The sequence below is a fragment of the Hyposmocoma kahamanoa genome, unplaced genomic scaffold (assembly GCF_003589595.1).
Source record: "Hyposmocoma kahamanoa isolate Upper Pololo Valley unplaced genomic scaffold, ASM358959v1 180, whole genome shotgun sequence".
NCBI lineage: Eukaryota > Metazoa > Arthropoda > Insecta > Lepidoptera > Cosmopterigidae > Hyposmocoma > Hyposmocoma kahamanoa.
In genome coordinates, this window is record NW_020653711.1 from 2,465,650 (window position 1) to 2,483,213 (window position 17,564).

The window sequence follows — 17,564 nt, forward strand, 5'->3', positions numbered from 1 at the left end:
CGCCGCAAAATGCCCAAAATGCTGACCGCGTTCCCGCTTTGTGTGAGTTACGGTATAATGGTACAATACAAACAAAAAAGTGGAATGTAGTCCGAAATAAGCTTATAAATTGTTGATGAATACGTCTATAAGCATGTGATTCTGTGATGAATACGCAAGATTTTTTTTATACTTAAACACACGTATAAATGCTCGTAAGTTTTCGAAATAATCCTATTTGAATCAAAATTCTAACGTTGTCCTTTTAAGCGCATTTAATTAATTATTTACGATGTTTACTTACACTTATATATTATTTTACATTATGTATTCTAATTACGATTACATTTCCATTACGCAGTTATTAAAAAACACATTTTTTCTTCTTCGCTTGTACCGACCATAAGACACGAAAGTTTTTCATTATTTTTATCAAAGTTATTTGGTTTGCCAGTTATAAAAACATGCATGAGAAACAAAACTTAGGTTGTGTTTTATTTAAATATCGACATCCATAAATTTAACGTCTATATAGAAGAACATCACTACGATCTTTTCATTCACTCGCTTTTCAGCGAATGAACGGAAATGTTCTATGGTGACGAAGGTTTGATGCCATTTGAAGGTGATTCATCGGTTCATTCCACAAATTAGTTCATACATATAAAACTTATTGTCATTCATAATTTCGGCAGAAGTTGGTGGGACGTGTTTTGGGAGATAAAAATTGTAAGTAATTATTACTACCTACTTGAATGTTTTATCACCTTTTGATAATTCGATTGTATGTACAACGAGCACTTAGCCAGGTATCTTAACTACATTTATAAAAATAATCATTGTGAATGTGTAGATTAGATACCGCCCACTCACTTTTCATATATTCTATTTTGTTTATTAGGTCTCTTAGCCGTCTGTAAAGCTGAAAAGTTGGAGAAAAACGGACAAGCAGCTCTTCAAAGGTTGTTAATATCATTTCCTGTTTTTTATCGGATCTAGTGATTCCTAATATTGTGCAATTTGCGTCCTTCACTGCATGACATCATCCACCCGGCATTCTTTTTTACCTATCATTGTCATCCTATGTCCAATTGTTGTGAATAAAATATAAAAATGGTAGAAATAAAAATGAATCAAAATAGTTTTTCATAAACTGATTTAATAATTTAAATTTTAATATAATAATTTTTTCATAAATATTATCACGTACCTAATACAATTATATACATAAAGATAGAACGTTAACGGCATGCCCTTAATAGAGTTCCGTAGCCGTTAGCGTGATTTCTGGTAATTACATTTTGTTTCAACTGTATACGCAGCAAGATACACGTATACTGTAAGTTAAGAAAATTTTGTAAGATTTATTAAAATACTATAATTAGTATTACAAAGATCGAACACAAATGAAAGTTCCTTTGACCTGACGGCACGAACGTGCGTCTGTGCCAAACCAGGGTCATCGCTACTTATTTTATAACTGAACACCTACAACAGAGGCTTGTCGAGTTAGGAACCAGTCTCTTAAATTTTTTTTGTTCATTTCGTTTTATACCCACACTTATAAATTTTGTTTTGCTGTACTATTCACCTCAAATGGCTTTGGTTGATTCCGCATAACATTCAAAGTGTTGAATCAATCACTTTGGAAAAAATATATAGTAAAATTGAGGATAAACACTGAATATACGGCGTGAAAACACGATTCCTAAAAATTTTCACAATTTGTATTAATAATTATAACTAATATAGAATGTAACAAATGCTGAACATACTTTATCCGGTGATCGTTATACCTTCTTTATCCGGTGACTGATACCGATAATAACAAATACTTATATATACTTGATATACTTGAGCAAAAATATTAATTTTAATTCGAAGTACTGCCTTCTTTATATCGTAACGTACTGTAAACTTTTAGTAGCCATTTTTGTCGTAGACGGAATTTAGTTTTTTTTTTCAAATCACTTCGTGTGGGAAGCAGGCTTTGACAATGTTTTTTCAAAACGACAATCGCTGGACCTGATCGATATAACTTATTGCGTAGAACGTACTATGGAGTCTAGTCTAGATGCACTATAGGAGTCGTGGTCTCCATGGACAAGTGCTCTCCGAAAGTATCAGAGTCGGATTGATTACTCTAAAACAAATATTATCAAGAACCAAAAAAGTAGGGATAGATGAATAAATGAAACATTCTTTGTAAACAGAAAGAAATATCGATAAGAAATAGTTACGATGAGTTTTCCTTCTCCCTGTATTTGCTGTAGATTACGCAACTTGAGAAGTTTTATTTTACTCCTTACTTCGCCATTGATCGCAATAGAGAAGTCATCGCTGAACACGTCGTGTGAACTTGTGGTTAGATTTATCGATTACAATTATCCTATGTAGTTTGAAGGTTGTTGAGTTTTCCTTTTTGAACCTAAATAAGTACCTACATAAAATACATTATTGTTACAAGAGTATTGATTGTTAGTCTTTACATTTAGCCTTCGTAAAATCGTATCTATGTGATTAGATAGTTATCGAAGATTTGCTGTTTGTATGACATTTTAATGTAGAGTTTTATATATTATTACAATAGATACATAGCTATTTTTATGACGTACGTAGGAGGTATTTCGTTACAGTCGGGTTGAACAACGTACGGGTACAAATACGATATTTCTAATGTACGCTTTAAATAAGTGAAAGTACCTATATTTATAGATATTTTATCACATGGGACTTGTCAACTTATATCTCAGGGTGACGTGCGCAGTGGCAGTGCCCCTCAAATCTTTGCGAATTAAAGCTCTGAGTGGCACTGCAACTGTTATGGATAGGCGTGTAGCTTACCATCAGGCGCACGACTTGTTCTTTCCGCCACTCACACACACACTTGGTACTTGGTGTAACGGGCTAGTGTCCGCAACTCGACGTCAAGGCGCCTATTTTGCGTGTCACACACACACACAATAATATTAATTATTTAAAAAATACGTAATTGTTTTTTTGCATAATTTTCTTAAAATTTTATGAATATCTTCTTCAAAGCACGATTACTACATTAATCTATTTATTTTGTTTGGGCGAAACAGATGTTTCTAATAAATGTGATTTATTTCCTGCCTTGTATCATCTATCACTTCATAGCACATAGTTTCGGAACGTTTATTAATATTTTATTGTATAACATTAGCAATGCGCGTGTAAAAAATTGTCATGTCCCCCATCAGATCAATGCACATTATACATACGTATAGTTCACACTATGTAATAGTAAGAACTCTATCATATCATAGTATAATTTTTCATTCTTCCTTTCCAGCGCGCCAAAATGGCGCCACTATCACTAGAAGGAGATACGCTGGGATCAAAACATCGCAATCATAATAAACTTTTGGAAAAAGCAATTGCAGATGGAGTTAAACCGGAAAAACTTAATCCGGAAGATAGTGACTTAGAGAACTTGCTTAAAATTGATATAGCTAGTAGGCAAATGAATGTAGAATACATACTTGAAGTGCTGAAAAGCGAAGACATGCTGTATGTATCTCGAGCGATCAAGCAAAGCTTGTGGCTTGTGACTGAACAGCAGTTTGCAGACATAATTAATCCAGACTATCTGCACACGCAACTGTTTCCGCAGATGACTACCAAAGCAAGTCACAAACTGATGCTGCACATTAGACTCAATCTTAAAAACGCAGCTAGAATCGATGAATTCTACAAATATTACAAGAAAACAGATCTAAAAAAAGCTCAAAAATGGTTGTCGCAGTGCTCACCAGCCTTAATTGAAGAAGAGCTTAAGGCACGCACTCACGATATTGGAAATCACCAATTCAAAAGACTTAGTGAAAGGGGTTTTACTGTGTTCAAACAAGCTTTGGATGCTATCTCATACTGGAAAAAGGACAAAATAGAACGCGCTATGTTTTTATTAAAAACGGATACAGAATTGTTTTTAAATACGGTAGAAAATTTAGAAATACATCAAATGCCTAAATTTGGGCCTAAGGCGACACAAATAATTATGGCGAAATGTCCTCAAAAAATTCAAGATAAATTCGAAATATACGCACACAATATTCACTTGCCAACTTTTGTGAAACATATGAAGAAAGAGCAAATTAAAGGTTTTATGTTAAAGCATATGGAAAATGACAAATTACGATATTGGTTTAATTATGACAACGTCAAAATTTTCATCAAACATATGCCAAACGAAGGAAAATTTGAATTCGTCAAGGAATTCTTCATAGAAAGGCCATTCAAAGATCCACCTATTGCTATTCCTTATCATAAAGCAAGTGTTTTTGACAACAGTAACTGCAGCAGTAACATTTATAGATGGTATCGTTTTGCTCCATTCGATGTAGCATTTTCGGAAATTAAAAAACTCATTCGAATCGAATCTTCACCCGATGAGAGGAACTCCATGTTTTCCGTAGTTTTGTTTTGTGCTAAACGAAATCCACAGCACGTGCATGAACTACTGCAGTACTATCATGATAAACACATGAACGAACCATTCAAGTTCAAGCTCACATTTGTAAATAAAATTCTTTCAATGACCGACACTCACAATTACGATAAAAAAACATGGACACTGTTGAATACTATTTTTTACAGCATGGAAGTTTACAGTGAAAATAGTGATAACTTTGTCCAGCCATACATTGAAGCCATAATTGCTTATAATATTCTCCACGGCGAAGAAGTTCCGGAAATAGTTGCAAAGAAATTCAGTTTCAATTCGATGAATAAATTGCAAAGTAAATTGAAGGTAGAAGAAAAACCAAAGATTTTCAACTATTTATACAACATCCAAATGACAAAATTAAGAAACAAAACTGTGGCGAATGAGACCCACTTCAGTGAAGCCCGTGAACTGATTGAAAATATAATGTATGTCTTAATAGATTGGAAGCGAGACCTCGTAGAATTCCCAGAAATACTAGATAAAATTAGGGAGTTAATTAAAATCAAGCAAGAAAATGATTGGAAAATTTCGTTGTCATCGTTATATACTAAAAACAACAAGTGGCGCAAAGCAATGTTTGAAGAATCTCTTGCGCTGTATACATGTGAACAATCCCTAATCAATGCTATCAAACATGACCCAAAGCTGCTACTTCGCAACAAAGCTGAGGTTGACTCAGTACGGTACAATGATAACGCGACTCTAACACATCTACTCCGCAAGCTGCGAATATATTTCCCGCAATCCGTAACTAGCGAGTGGACAACTGATTATCTTGCAAAACTTAACGAAACAAATGGCCACAAAGCCTTGACACGAGCTATATGTACTCTGTTGCCCCAGAAGCCTTTAACGGAAATACTACAGAAATATGCTCCTACCGAAACTAAAATAAATTGGAGCGAAGACGATGAACTTCTTCTAAGTTTGCGTAAATATTTTGCCAAATACATGCACCTAGCCAGACCACTCGTGTCTCCAAACATAGTATTATGCTATGCACGAGGCGATTATTTACAATTTGCTCTACCCTCTTTAACTGCAGTCGCGTACAACATAAGTTCCCAACGCAGCCGCGAAATGCTCTCAAAGTTGTTAGAATCACCTGTATCCGTACAGAAGCATGGTCTCACTCTAGCTTTTAACAAACTGCAACCTAGAGAAATTAAACAAGTGTTTGCTGATCTATGGAAAAGAAATAATAACGCAAGTATACGTTCTGCACTATTCAAGCGCACTTTTGAACTTTTATGTAAACAAAAAGATGATAAAGAAGCAGAAAACATTTGGGATCTACTTAGCACGTTTATTGACAATCTCTCGTCTGAGGAAGACAAGACTATATACCTTATCTTGAGTAATAATAAACGCTCAGTAGATTTGGTGCCGTTTTGTGTTAGAGGAAAATTCTGTATGAAGAGCTACAAATGTTTGAGTTCTTTACCACCCAAAGCTGATTACGTGGGTCTTGTAGATAGTATAAAATCCTATTTCAAAAAAGTTATGGAATATTTGGATTACGATTTCATTACTGATGTGGTACAGAAGGATCTCGAAAATTTTACAAAAACATTATATGCTGGTGACATTCTGTCATCGTATATGCTCTGTGTGAAAGATGAAGAAGCACAGACACTAAGATATAACAAAGTTTTTCTTCCGTTGTTAGAACGTTGTTTGCCACTTTGGGAAGAACCGGACAAAGATGGCTGCTGTATTGTCAAAATAAACATGACCAATGTGTTAGAGGAACTTCGTAAAGGACTTTTCGTTTATGTTTTTATGGAAAAAATGGTACTTCCCATTAAATTGTTTGCCGATATAGCGAACAAACTTGAAGAAAAATTGCCGACTAAAACTACTTACGTTCTGTTACGTACTTGGAAATTGACAGCTACCTTGATGAAACTCCTGGATAGTCACAAAGACATATTAGATGCTATCGAGGTAAATAAAACACAACGAGACCATTACTACATGGCTGACAATGACAGTCAATGGAATCCGTTCTTCTTGAACGTGACTAAGGATTTTGCCCAAGCTTGCATAAATTATTTAAAAGCGGACCTTGAAGAATATTTTCCTTCCATCAACTTACTATTCGGCAACGCATTATTAGGTATTGGTTCAAATGTGCATGGTATGGTTTACTTTGACATTTTAAACAATATACTTGACAATTGTGATAAATGTCCAAAATGCTTCCTAATGGTTTTGAAAAGTTTTCCTTCATATTGGGGTTGCGAAGCTAACGACATAGTCAAGCAAATTCGCGATAAAATAGAATCCCACCCGTCACTGGAAGTGAAAATGCATTTTTATAGAGAGAAAGTTGCACAAAATTTTTAGAACGTTATTTTTAGAATATTAAGAAATATTTATGTTGTACACATCGGTTGAGTATGAGGTATGAACTATTAAATAAAAAATTAAGAGATATGAAATAAAAAATTAAAAGCTCTTTTATTTAAACTACCTAATAAAATTCAATTTAAGTTAAAATAAAACAGAAGGTTACTGTACTATCTATAGCTCCAATTAAGCGTCTAGGTAATAATTATGTTTTCTTTTATTTTTCTTTCTCCTTATAGAAAGAAAAACAAAACTTAAAAAAATAAACAATAAGCTTTTTTTGGTTATTTAAGTGGAGTAAAGTAATTAAAAGAAATTGTTTGCGGCAATAATGGCAGCCTCTAGTATGTCCTAACAAATGCAGTTATTTCATACATTCAATTCATGAATTGTTAGTAATATTCCTATTTGGTTTTAGTTACTGTTAATCTTCTGTTAACTATCATTAGTATTTTCGTGCCATCTCCATATTTCTGCCATCATCAGCAGTCGAGCTGTGATATAATATGCCGAGTTGGATTCGTTTCAGGTTATAATTTGTTAATCATTAATTTCTTTTCTATAATTATAATAAGCTAATGTGTTAATGTAATAAAATAGTTAATGTTTTTGAAATTGAATAAATTAAAAAAAAAAAAAAGCTGAATAAAATTGTTTCTTTCTTTTCTTTAAAAATAAAAATATGTGTAAAAAGAACAAATAAATGGGCTGAATGATGGCGAAACAGGAATTAGGCAATAAAAAGTATAATTTGGCGGGAATATTCTCTTACAGGGAGCGAGCAATTTGTTGAAGAACACTTTAAATTGATGTTTGATTACAATAACTATTATTCATTATGAACAAGTCGACTAAAAATTTTAAACAAGTGGATGAGCTCACACCATACAAAGTGGAAAGTGACGACCTGTTATCTGCTTACGTGACTCCAAAAGAGTCCGTCACGTTGGACGACGTCGCGCAAAAATCTTCAATTGAAATAGAACCTTTCTTCAAAAAGATTGAAAATAACATATGTGATTTAAGGACTGTTGTCGACAATTTGAATAAATTGAGAGGTAAGTTTTGAAATAGTACTAGAATAACTAACCTAACCTACCTAACATTTAAAATTAGAATTGCTGTACAATGGTTATATCCTCGATGGCCTCATATCAATTTAAATACTCGATGTGTACCACATACCGTACAGTTTATTATGCTATGTACAATATCGTTACCAAAATTCACTCGCATTCCGTTCCGCCGCAAAATAAGTTGAGCCTTTAAGTGGTGCCTTCTTTTATATTAAAATTTTTCAGAAGAAGCTGCAAAACTGGAGTTTGATTTGATGAGTTTAACAGACTGCTCGACCTGGCAAAACATCTCCGAATTTATCGGTATGTCTTCAACGAACATTATAGAAGAATGTATGAAAACTTTCGATGAAGACAATGACTCCGAGTGGAATTCTGTCATGTGAAATTAAATACTCTTATGGGATATAATATAATAAAACATAAAAATATGATGGCAACATCTTTATTGCCTATCTTAAATCTAGTCTTACGACTAAATCTGATAAAGTAGTCATATTGGCAGATACTTCATGAAACTTCAGAAAGATTGGTGGTGGTAGATTATAATTAAATGTATATACAGCGAAATTACAACCAAATATCATCTGTTACCGTTTTTAAATTATTTTAATATTTTACCCATGATGGAATTGAAATCGACATGAATGTTTATGATTCGAATGAACTTCATATCGAAATCGAGTTTTAATTTCGCTACGTATATACATTTCATAAGCAACAACAGCTATGCTTACGTGGTATGTTATTTTCGCGAGACCTACATGGTACATGTACTGGTTACGTAAAATCAATTTAAAATTAAAGATACGATAGCGTAAAAGTCGATCACACTGCGCAGTTACTAAATTTTAGGTATTGGGCCAAAACTACCATACTCATCTAATTTTTGGCCCAATTTTTAGGTTTTTATATTGTATTTTTTTGGCGTTGTGCTCCAATGTGACAACTGCTTAGAATGTCCGCTACATCATCAAGTGTAACTATAATATAATAAAGCGTTCACTCACATAATATAGAAAAACCACTTACATCGTCATTGAAAAATCCACTTATGAGCTCAGATAAGTTTAAGAAACTACTATGTAACTGGTTTTGACCATTTGAACAAAATCATATTTGAGGCATATTTAATGATGTCACACGACTCGGTGTAACTAGCAAATAAACTTCCTAGTCTGTGTTAGTCATCAATGTGAAACCATCAAATGTCTTACATTGTCCTGTTAAGATTTTTCATTATTCAAATTTCCTAAATATTATTTGGAGCAAAAGTCAAACAGACATTAATATAAAAGTGTAATGCATTCTAATAAGTGATAATGTAGAATAATTTTTTGTAATACAATTACATACTTATTTTTGTTGATTTTGTATGAACTGTTTCAAACATTTTCAACTTCCGAATTATGCCTTTTATACATTTAAATTTTAAGACTTACATTAACCTTATCGCTTATCGTACTTACAAAGTACTCGTACCCAGGTATCAAATACAAAGAAATTGATTCATTCAATCACTTTTTACAAGATTTCAACGAAAATTAGGAAATATACCTATACAAGAATGTTAAAACTAGTAAAAACCGAGACGTTACACACAACTTATCCATAACACAGAGCCTATTAACAATATGAAACTAAAATGTTCCGAACTTATAAAAAAAAATCACATAGTGGCCGTAGTTAGTGGAGGACCTGTAAACAAATTATTTATTAATAGTAAATTTGGAAACAAAGCAAATAACACAATAAAGAGGCAAATCTTCAAGACAAAAAAGAATTTGTCATAATATATAAAAGCGAGTCATCAGAGTTTGTGATATTGTTACAATATCTATTACGGCATTAAGACAGGAAAGTTTTTTTTATATATAATAATACCAAGAGACGGGACGATCAAGCCGTGCTCTTGGTGGTAAGCTACATGCCTATCTATAGCAGTTGCAGTACCACTCGAGCTTTAAATCGCAAAGATCTTATGGGCACTACTACTGCGCCCGTCACCCTGAGACATAAGTTGACAAGTCACATGTGCCTGTAATTTCACCAGTACCCTTACCCTTCTAAACCGGAACACAATAATGCTAACATTACTGCTACGCGAAATAGGTAGATAGGTGGCAGTTTATACTTCCCATAGACGAACTCTTTCACAAGGAGTTCTACTGCTACTAAAGATTAAGAGTAGCTTTTGCGAGCATGTTTATATAGACATTATATTAGTTATATAGTAAGTAATGAAATTTCAAATACTTGATGAATAATAATAATTACATAATAATTATAGCTTTTTTACAATCCTCAACAAGTTAGCACTACATTTTCAAAGCCTTCAATGGTATTCAAACCAGTGAACATACTGCTTGTTCTCTCTACCTTTAATACCAAAATACAGCAGTGCTCGATTGGGATCTGCATTTAATACCAAAATACAGCAGTGCTCGATTGGGATCTGCACTTACAGAACCTTGCGGCTTATTGACACACTTTAAAAATTGAAAAAAAAAACCTTATTCATCATTGTTGCCTTCATCTGGTGCCGGCGTATGCCACGTGAGTCGCTCCTCGTAGAACTGTATGACAACCTGCGGGCAACGCACGTTCGCCTGTTTCGCGGGCACCAAGTCCGCCTCATCAGTCCCTTGCCATTTCATGAGGAACATTAATTCCCCGCTGCTGTCAGTAGCACCTGTAACAGAGAAAAATCATTACAAATAATGTTTAATTACAAAAGGTGTTTTTCACATAGGGGATTGGCGAAATTAGTCTAATTACCTACTTAGCAATACGTACTACTTTCTCAATCTTGGCTGCAAGGTCTGCACAAGTAGTAAGCGATAAAGTAAAAGAATGATATTCAGTGAGTTTCCCAAGTTCAATGATTGAGCGACACTAACTTGCCACTTACTATTAACTTGTGTAATCTGTCCGTAAAGCAGTGTTTTAATACACATTAAATGAAATAGGTGGGTAATTTTCAGGTTAGTTTCCTCCACCTAATATCGGTGTACATTTTATTATTCAACTATTCTATATTACCATGAAGTTTTTTTATTATTTGAATGTAGTAACCTGAAATATTATTTAATATTTCAAGATAATATACTCGAATATTTCAATAAAATAATAAAAATTGCCAGTTATGTAGAGAAAATTAACCTGAAATTCACCCAGGTGTGTGTGTGTGACAAATATTACTACCATTGAAACCAGGAAAGCTATTAGTTTTTACCTACGTAGTCAGGTTTATGTCACCAATTACTTTTATTCAAACTCTATTCAAAATAAGTTCAAATGCAACACATGGTGACTATTTATTTACATGCTCGATGCCCCTGACAGAAAAGTGCAGACTACAATTTCATTATATTAGAACAACTAGTACTTCTAATCATCGATATAAGTACTTTTAATGACCGAGAACTTTTCTGTGAATAATGTCCATTATTGTGTAAAATTTGAACACTGGAACAGCTTGCAGTCGCCCAGTATCACAATACAAAACTTTTCGAAGTTCTTAATAGTTAAAAGTACTTATAATAAATTGTGTACATTATTACATTACGTATTTGTATGAAGAGTACGAGACGTTTTTGTTTTAAATAGATAGATAAGTAAATATTGGACAACCATCACATATGTTGCTCTGGGGCCTACCACAACCTCTTAAAACAATACTACTTTAACCTTACATTGACTTTTCGTACCATAACGCGCTTAAAGTGAGCTTATTATAATATTAAAACCACAGACATATTACCGCAGTACCACTACACCACAGAGGTCGTCAAAAGTTATTTACTTACCAATGATCTTTTCAGGTTCAAGACCACGGTCGAAACCTGACGCTTTTTTGTCATCGCTTTTCGACTTTTTGGCTCCTTTTAAATCAGGTGTTGCAGCGTTTGATTTGCGTTTCTTTGCATCCTTCTCTTTAGCACCTTTACCCTCTGAAAATTATATTTTACAAGTTATATACTAGCCACAATTTTTATATTTATGTAGTTTCTAATTTATATATATAAATGAAGAAGACATGTTACTTTTTGTTCAGAGGCATTTTATTTTGCAAGACCAGCGTTATTTTCGCCGATGGTAAAACACCGACACTTTGCGTTAGGAAATAATTATCATATTATTATTATTTATAGGATTTTATTTTAATATTACAAGGTTTTAGTTAAATAAAAAATCGTGTAAGAACATACAGAAACCAAATGTTAAGGTGTTAGTCACCTAATTAAAAATATTTAACATCTATTTAAGATCAATTAGTTATTTCGAAGAATGCTGTCGCTAATTGTACTTTAATTTACTCTAAATTTATATCTAATACTCTCATTTTGTGACAAGAGCGCACTATTTCATTCTATTACTAACAAGGGAAAATGGTACAATCTGCAGTATGTTCATCGGCGTCCCTACTCATTCCTCACCCTACGCGTTCAGTACATTAAATGGGGGACAAAAAAAACACATTTTACATCACTGTATTAATACTTACCCGCTTCTTTCTTTTTCCTTGCTTCTTCAAAGGCTTGGATTAAGTCAGGGCAGTCAAGATTCTCTTCTGGCTCCCAAGTGTTGTCCTCATCATCATAACCCTTCCATTTTAGGTAATATTCTACCTGCAATTTCATTATTGGCATTTATTAACCTAAGTCTCACCACTGGAAGGGTGTACCACACCTAATGCAAATTATGAACATCTCATATCCTAAAAAGCTTTGAAATCTTTCGGAAATGCGTTTTTCTTGGTGATATATTTATTTACCTACCAATCCTACGCATTGTTAAGGCCCATTTAGATGGGGAGAGTTTCTCGCACGCTTCGAGACGAAAACTCGTAGGCGATTCTCGTAAGCAATAATCGCCATAAGATTATCGTATCATAATGTTTACATTCAGGCAAGAACTAAAATCTCGCCTACGATTATGTCATACGAGACTCGTAAGCAACTTAATCGCCTCCTCGACTGTTTACACGGAGAAATATGTAGTAAGGAGATTCTTGCTTACGAGTTTTCGACTTGTCTAAACACGATCTCGTATGACATTTTTTCAAGTTCATACGATTATCGTACAAATCGGTTCGAACCGTTTTGAGTGCGAGAATTGCCATTCGAGTTCAGTGATTACTGCGGTATTGACTATGGATATATCGAAATGACGCAAAAATCATTCAAATTTGGAACTGCTGATAATATTAAGTTCATTGCAATGTATAGAAATATAATTAATTATAATTTTGATTTATCATTTTTTTTAAATTATATAACTACTGACACAAACAAAACTGACAATTATGATAAATTTATAGGGCGAGTGAGTGCGTGTGTGAGTGCGTGAGTGACTGAGTGAGTGAGTGAGTGCGTGCGTGCGTGCGTGCGCGCGAGCGTGCGTGCGTGCGTGAGTGAGTGGTGAGTGAGTGAGTGAGTGAGTGGTGAGTGAGTGAGTGAGTGAGTGAGTGAGTGATGAGTGAGTGAGTGAGGGGTGAGTGAGTCAGTGAGTGGTGAGTGAGTGAGTGGTGAGTGAGTGGCTGAGTGAGTGGTTAGTGAGTGAGTTGTGAGTGAGTGGGTGAGTGAGTGAGTGAGTGAGTGCGTGAGTGAGTGAGTGGTGAGTGAGTGAGTGAGTGGTGAGTGAGTGAGTGAGTGAATAGGGAGTGAGTAGGGAGTGAGTGGGGAGTTAGTGAGGAGTGTTTATTGAAAAGTACATTTACTTGAAAAGTCGTGTCGGCCATCTTGGATTTAGAAATAAATGCTATGTTCGTAATGAGCACCCCCAAATACCTCAAAAACGATACCCAACTTGCCATTATTTGAAAAGTGCGGGCACGACTTTTCATCCTGGATTTAGAAAGGAGTGCCATATTCGTTACGAGAGCACCCTAAATACTATATTGCCCACGCTATATTCGACCACAGAGGCACTCACTCACCGTTATTTGAAATTTTTTTTTCGCTCTTGTTCCATTAATTCTTGTCTTAGAAAAGCAGTGATAATGAAAAACTCCCTCGCGCGCTGCACTCGTGGTAGAAACGGCTGGCACAGAAACTCGAAATACGATTTTTGCTTTCGAGTTCTGTTTACACGGAGACGTTATATTGAAAGGCGAGGAGATTATCGCTCACGTGGACGGTCGATAATCGCAAATGTTTAGACGAGGAAAGTTTTTTTATATTCTTTCGATAATCGTATCTTCGAGACGAGAAACTCTCTCCATCTAAATGGGCCTTTATTGTAAATAATTTTTACAACCACAACTTTGAATGACAATTGTGGCACAAAAGTAAGCAAACCGCATAGTAAGCTATAATTTCATACAACTACTTCAATTTCTCATTGGTAATGTGTCCTGATTACCGCAACTCAACGTCGCAGCGCCGTAGTGCGTGAAGCGGGTATAGAGTGTTACTACTACTATCCAAGCTACCTAAATGGCAATGGACAATATCTATTTAGCATAAAACTGTTAACATTAAGAATTTTAGTTTTAAAAACAATAAATGACATATATAAGTTCTTGTCAAAATTAGGATATATTTTTTGAAATGCCAACTAGCCTGCTAACGTAAAACTGGTTTGTATAGTTAAAAATGCAGACCATTTTCTTAAACAAAGAAAAGATATTTGTGACAAAAATATATATTTCAAGTCTGATTTAATACAAAAAGCAATATCAGTAACAAAAAATGTCATTATATTCAAACTTTAAGGAAAGAACATAAAATATGCAAACTTTTTTTAATAAGTTGTAGACTCAAAAAAGAGTAAAATTGCTATCAGAAAATGTTGATCACAATATTTTTTGCATTTTCTAACAGCCAATGAAAAGCAATGTTCGGCTCAAATTTAAAAAGCAAACAACTTCGCTTCATAGCTAAAATACACTTAGTTGATGTTGTTTTTGTGCCACATACATACCTTTCCATTTCTTACACGTCGGTCAAGGACCTTCTCCACAGAGAATTCTTCTTCTCCTTCAGGTTCCTTCTTGTCAGCCATTATACTTCTGTAATAAAACACAAATCATGCAATATTAATGCTTAAGTATAGTCAAGAGCTAAATAATGTAAACACACCCATGCACACACTTTAAAGTACGTAATTCTTCTACTTTCTAAAAAATTGTATATAATTGATAACATTACATACAGATAATAAAAACAAAGTTTTTTTTATCAAACAACATTATTTGTTAATTGACAGATGTATTTCACTTCTTTTCTGGATTTTTTTTATTGTCAAAATTTTCCCAATAAGTCTAGCATATGGATTACACAAAATATGGAATACTAATATTGTATACGCAACAAAGCTTACCCCGATGCCCGGGGAGCGGATAGGCGAAGATCAAAGCGTATCACCACTTGGAGAGTGCTTGGCCTAATACCCTGGAAGTGAATGCATGTGGGACTTGTCGTTCCGTTTATGCATGTTACAAATCTTGAGTACTATGAGATGATTTGTATATACATCAAAGGTGGTGACAGTCTTTATGAAGCTCAAACACTGTAAGATGAAGAGCATCCATCACCTACCAATCCAAAGCTTAGTGAATCCAATGATTTCTCACCGATTTTTTTGTTGTGTAGCAAAATTGATTGCCATGTTTATTTCAATAAAACTCGTAAAGCGCGACAACTAAAAGCAAACATTACAAATGAATATGATGCTGTACTGCGGGCTCCATGTACAGCTCAATCAACAACATTATTAAACAGTTGCATGTACCCAGCGAATTGGTTTTTTTTTTGTTGTACACATAAAAGTTGATTGCAATTTCCTAAATGTATGTACCTGAATACATTAAACCCATTTTTAAGATAACAATTTCTTTGTTTTTGACAAAAAAATGTATACTTTGACAGTTTTAATACTGTGAAAGTATGCAGGAAAAAAAAATGTAATTCAACTTATTATAAATACATAAAAATTTTGGTATGGAATTTTAATTAAACTTACACAGTATTTACAAAGGCTAATGCCACAGCCGTGTCACATCACAGCTGTGTGGCCGCCACCGTGGTGCGGAGTCAAGTACATTCAGTATTTTTGGGAAAAGTTTTAAATATAATTATATACCATGGAAATCTGAGTACATTTCCATGGTTAAATTCTCAATATTACTCTACTGTTTAAGAGGTTCTTAGATAATAAAGTAATACTGAGAATTTAATTTTTTCATAAATATACAAATACTTAGATTAACAACTGTTTAGAATCAAATGGCTAGTTAATGTGATAGCAAATTTATATTTATCTGTCACACAGGTTAACACCTAGTATGGACTTCAGTCTCATAATCAGGTTTTTCTTTTCTTAGTAAAAATTCAAATTAGCTGTTTATAAGTTTATTTATGTAAGGACCTTGATAAGAGACAATATATATTATTATTATTTATATACCAAACAAAGTATACACATTTACATACACTTGACGACCTTTTCCCGTCGGGGTAGGCAGAGACCAGTCTTAAACTTGTTACTATCCTGACACACATCTTACTTTTATTGGGTATATTTAGGCGTTTCTGAATCTATGGCAACAATGAATTAATGCACTCATTGCATACATATGTATTTACTGAACAATGTGTACACATTTGCGAAATTATTGATGTAACTATATCCACGATAAGAACAAGAGAAATAGTAATTTTATTACATTGTTGTGGTATACACATATTCCAGCTCTTGACTGTACCTTCACAATTTACATTTGTGTATTTAACAGATATATTCATAAAGTTGTAGCTAAACATAATTCAAACGTTACATATTTTCTAGAACTTGGATAAAGATAGAACTCATGCAGAAAGACAAACGTTCACAAATATTTAAAACAACTTGTGGTTATAACCTAAAACTTATTGTGAAAGAAATGCACATTTATTTCAACGAGATCTATGATTAACATTCTGATTTCATATCAAGCCATGTACCACGGACGAAATACACTCACTTGAGATAGTCGAAAGAGAATCACGAATTGCAATCAATTCATTCCTATATCCCGCCATTTTGATTGTAACAACGCCAAGCCATTGTTTTTACGAATTATTACTTTCGCTCATAACACAAAGTCAATTTACTCGTAAATGTTTTTTTAAATATATTTTATCACACTAATTTCTAACATTAATTACAATCTCACCTGTGTTTTTATCCACAATTATTCAGAAAAATTACAAAACCGGCGTCACCACAGACGTCACTTTATTTTTTTATTTATTGACGTGAGTGCTGCACCACGCTTATGACTTTTTGAATGAGAATGAATGAAAATATTAAAAAAGTAACTTAGCAGTAGGGCTAGCACGATAAAGGAGTATCCACGTACATCAGGGACGTGCCCGGGACGTGGACGGGGCGTGCTAGTTTGTATGAACAGCGGGCCCGTCCCGGCGCCGGCCCGGACACGGACATGTGTGAACGAGTTCATACAAAATATATGTAACGATATTTTTTTGAGCCCCTGACGGAGCACGGCCGGTCCACAACCCAGGCACAGCCCGTCCACGTCCCAGGCATGGCCCGGAAACGTGTGGATAGACCTTAAGGCGTTACTTACACGAGAGCGACATAAACCACGAGATTCCTATGCCAGAAGAGCAGTATCTCGCGCTTTATGTCGCTCTCGCACTAGTCGCGCCCTATCGTGCTAGCCCTACGAGTTA

The 17,564-nt window shown here is 34.3% G+C and overlaps 2 protein-coding genes across 5 annotated transcripts; one reads left to right on the top strand and one right to left on the bottom strand.

The window, feature by feature from the left end:
* Nucleotides 1-676: 676 nt before the first annotated feature.
* LOC113226006 lies at nt 677-6,859 on the top strand. 2 transcript variants are annotated; one of them, XM_026458509.1, is made up of 3 exons: nt 677-708; nt 881-941; nt 3,296-6,859. In XM_026458509.1, exon 3 carries the CDS (start codon nt 3,305-3,307, stop codon nt 6,800-6,802), a length of 3,498 nt encoding a protein of 1,165 aa, XP_026314294.1. In that variant the 5' UTR covers nt 677-708; nt 881-941; nt 3,296-3,304; the 3' UTR covers nt 6,803-6,859. The 2 variants fall into 2 exon arrangements, with proteins under 2 accessions (XP_026314294.1, XP_026314295.1); XM_026458510.1 differs by lacking the exon at nt 677-708 and having other exon boundaries at nt 868-941.
* Nucleotides 6,860-9,333: 2,474 nt separating this feature from the next.
* LOC113225942 (chromobox protein homolog 1-like) lies at nt 9,334-17,109 on the bottom strand. Of its 3 annotated transcripts, none has more exons than XM_026458420.1 (6): nt 17,042-17,109; nt 14,809-14,896; nt 12,389-12,512; nt 11,691-11,834; nt 10,394-10,573; nt 9,334-9,579 (listed from the first exon to the last, which is right to left on the bottom strand). In XM_026458420.1, exons 2-5 carry the CDS (start codon nt 14,887-14,889, stop codon nt 10,395-10,397), a joined length of 528 nt encoding a protein of 175 aa, XP_026314205.1. In that variant the 5' UTR covers nt 14,890-14,896; nt 17,042-17,109; the 3' UTR covers nt 9,334-9,579; nt 10,394. The 3 variants fall into 3 exon arrangements, with proteins under 3 accessions (XP_026314205.1, XP_026314207.1, XP_026314204.1); XM_026458422.1 differs by lacking the exon at nt 17,042-17,109 and adding an exon at nt 15,850-15,889; XM_026458419.1 differs by lacking the exon at nt 17,042-17,109 and adding an exon at nt 15,208-15,583.
* Nucleotides 17,110-17,564: the final 455 nt, after the last annotated feature.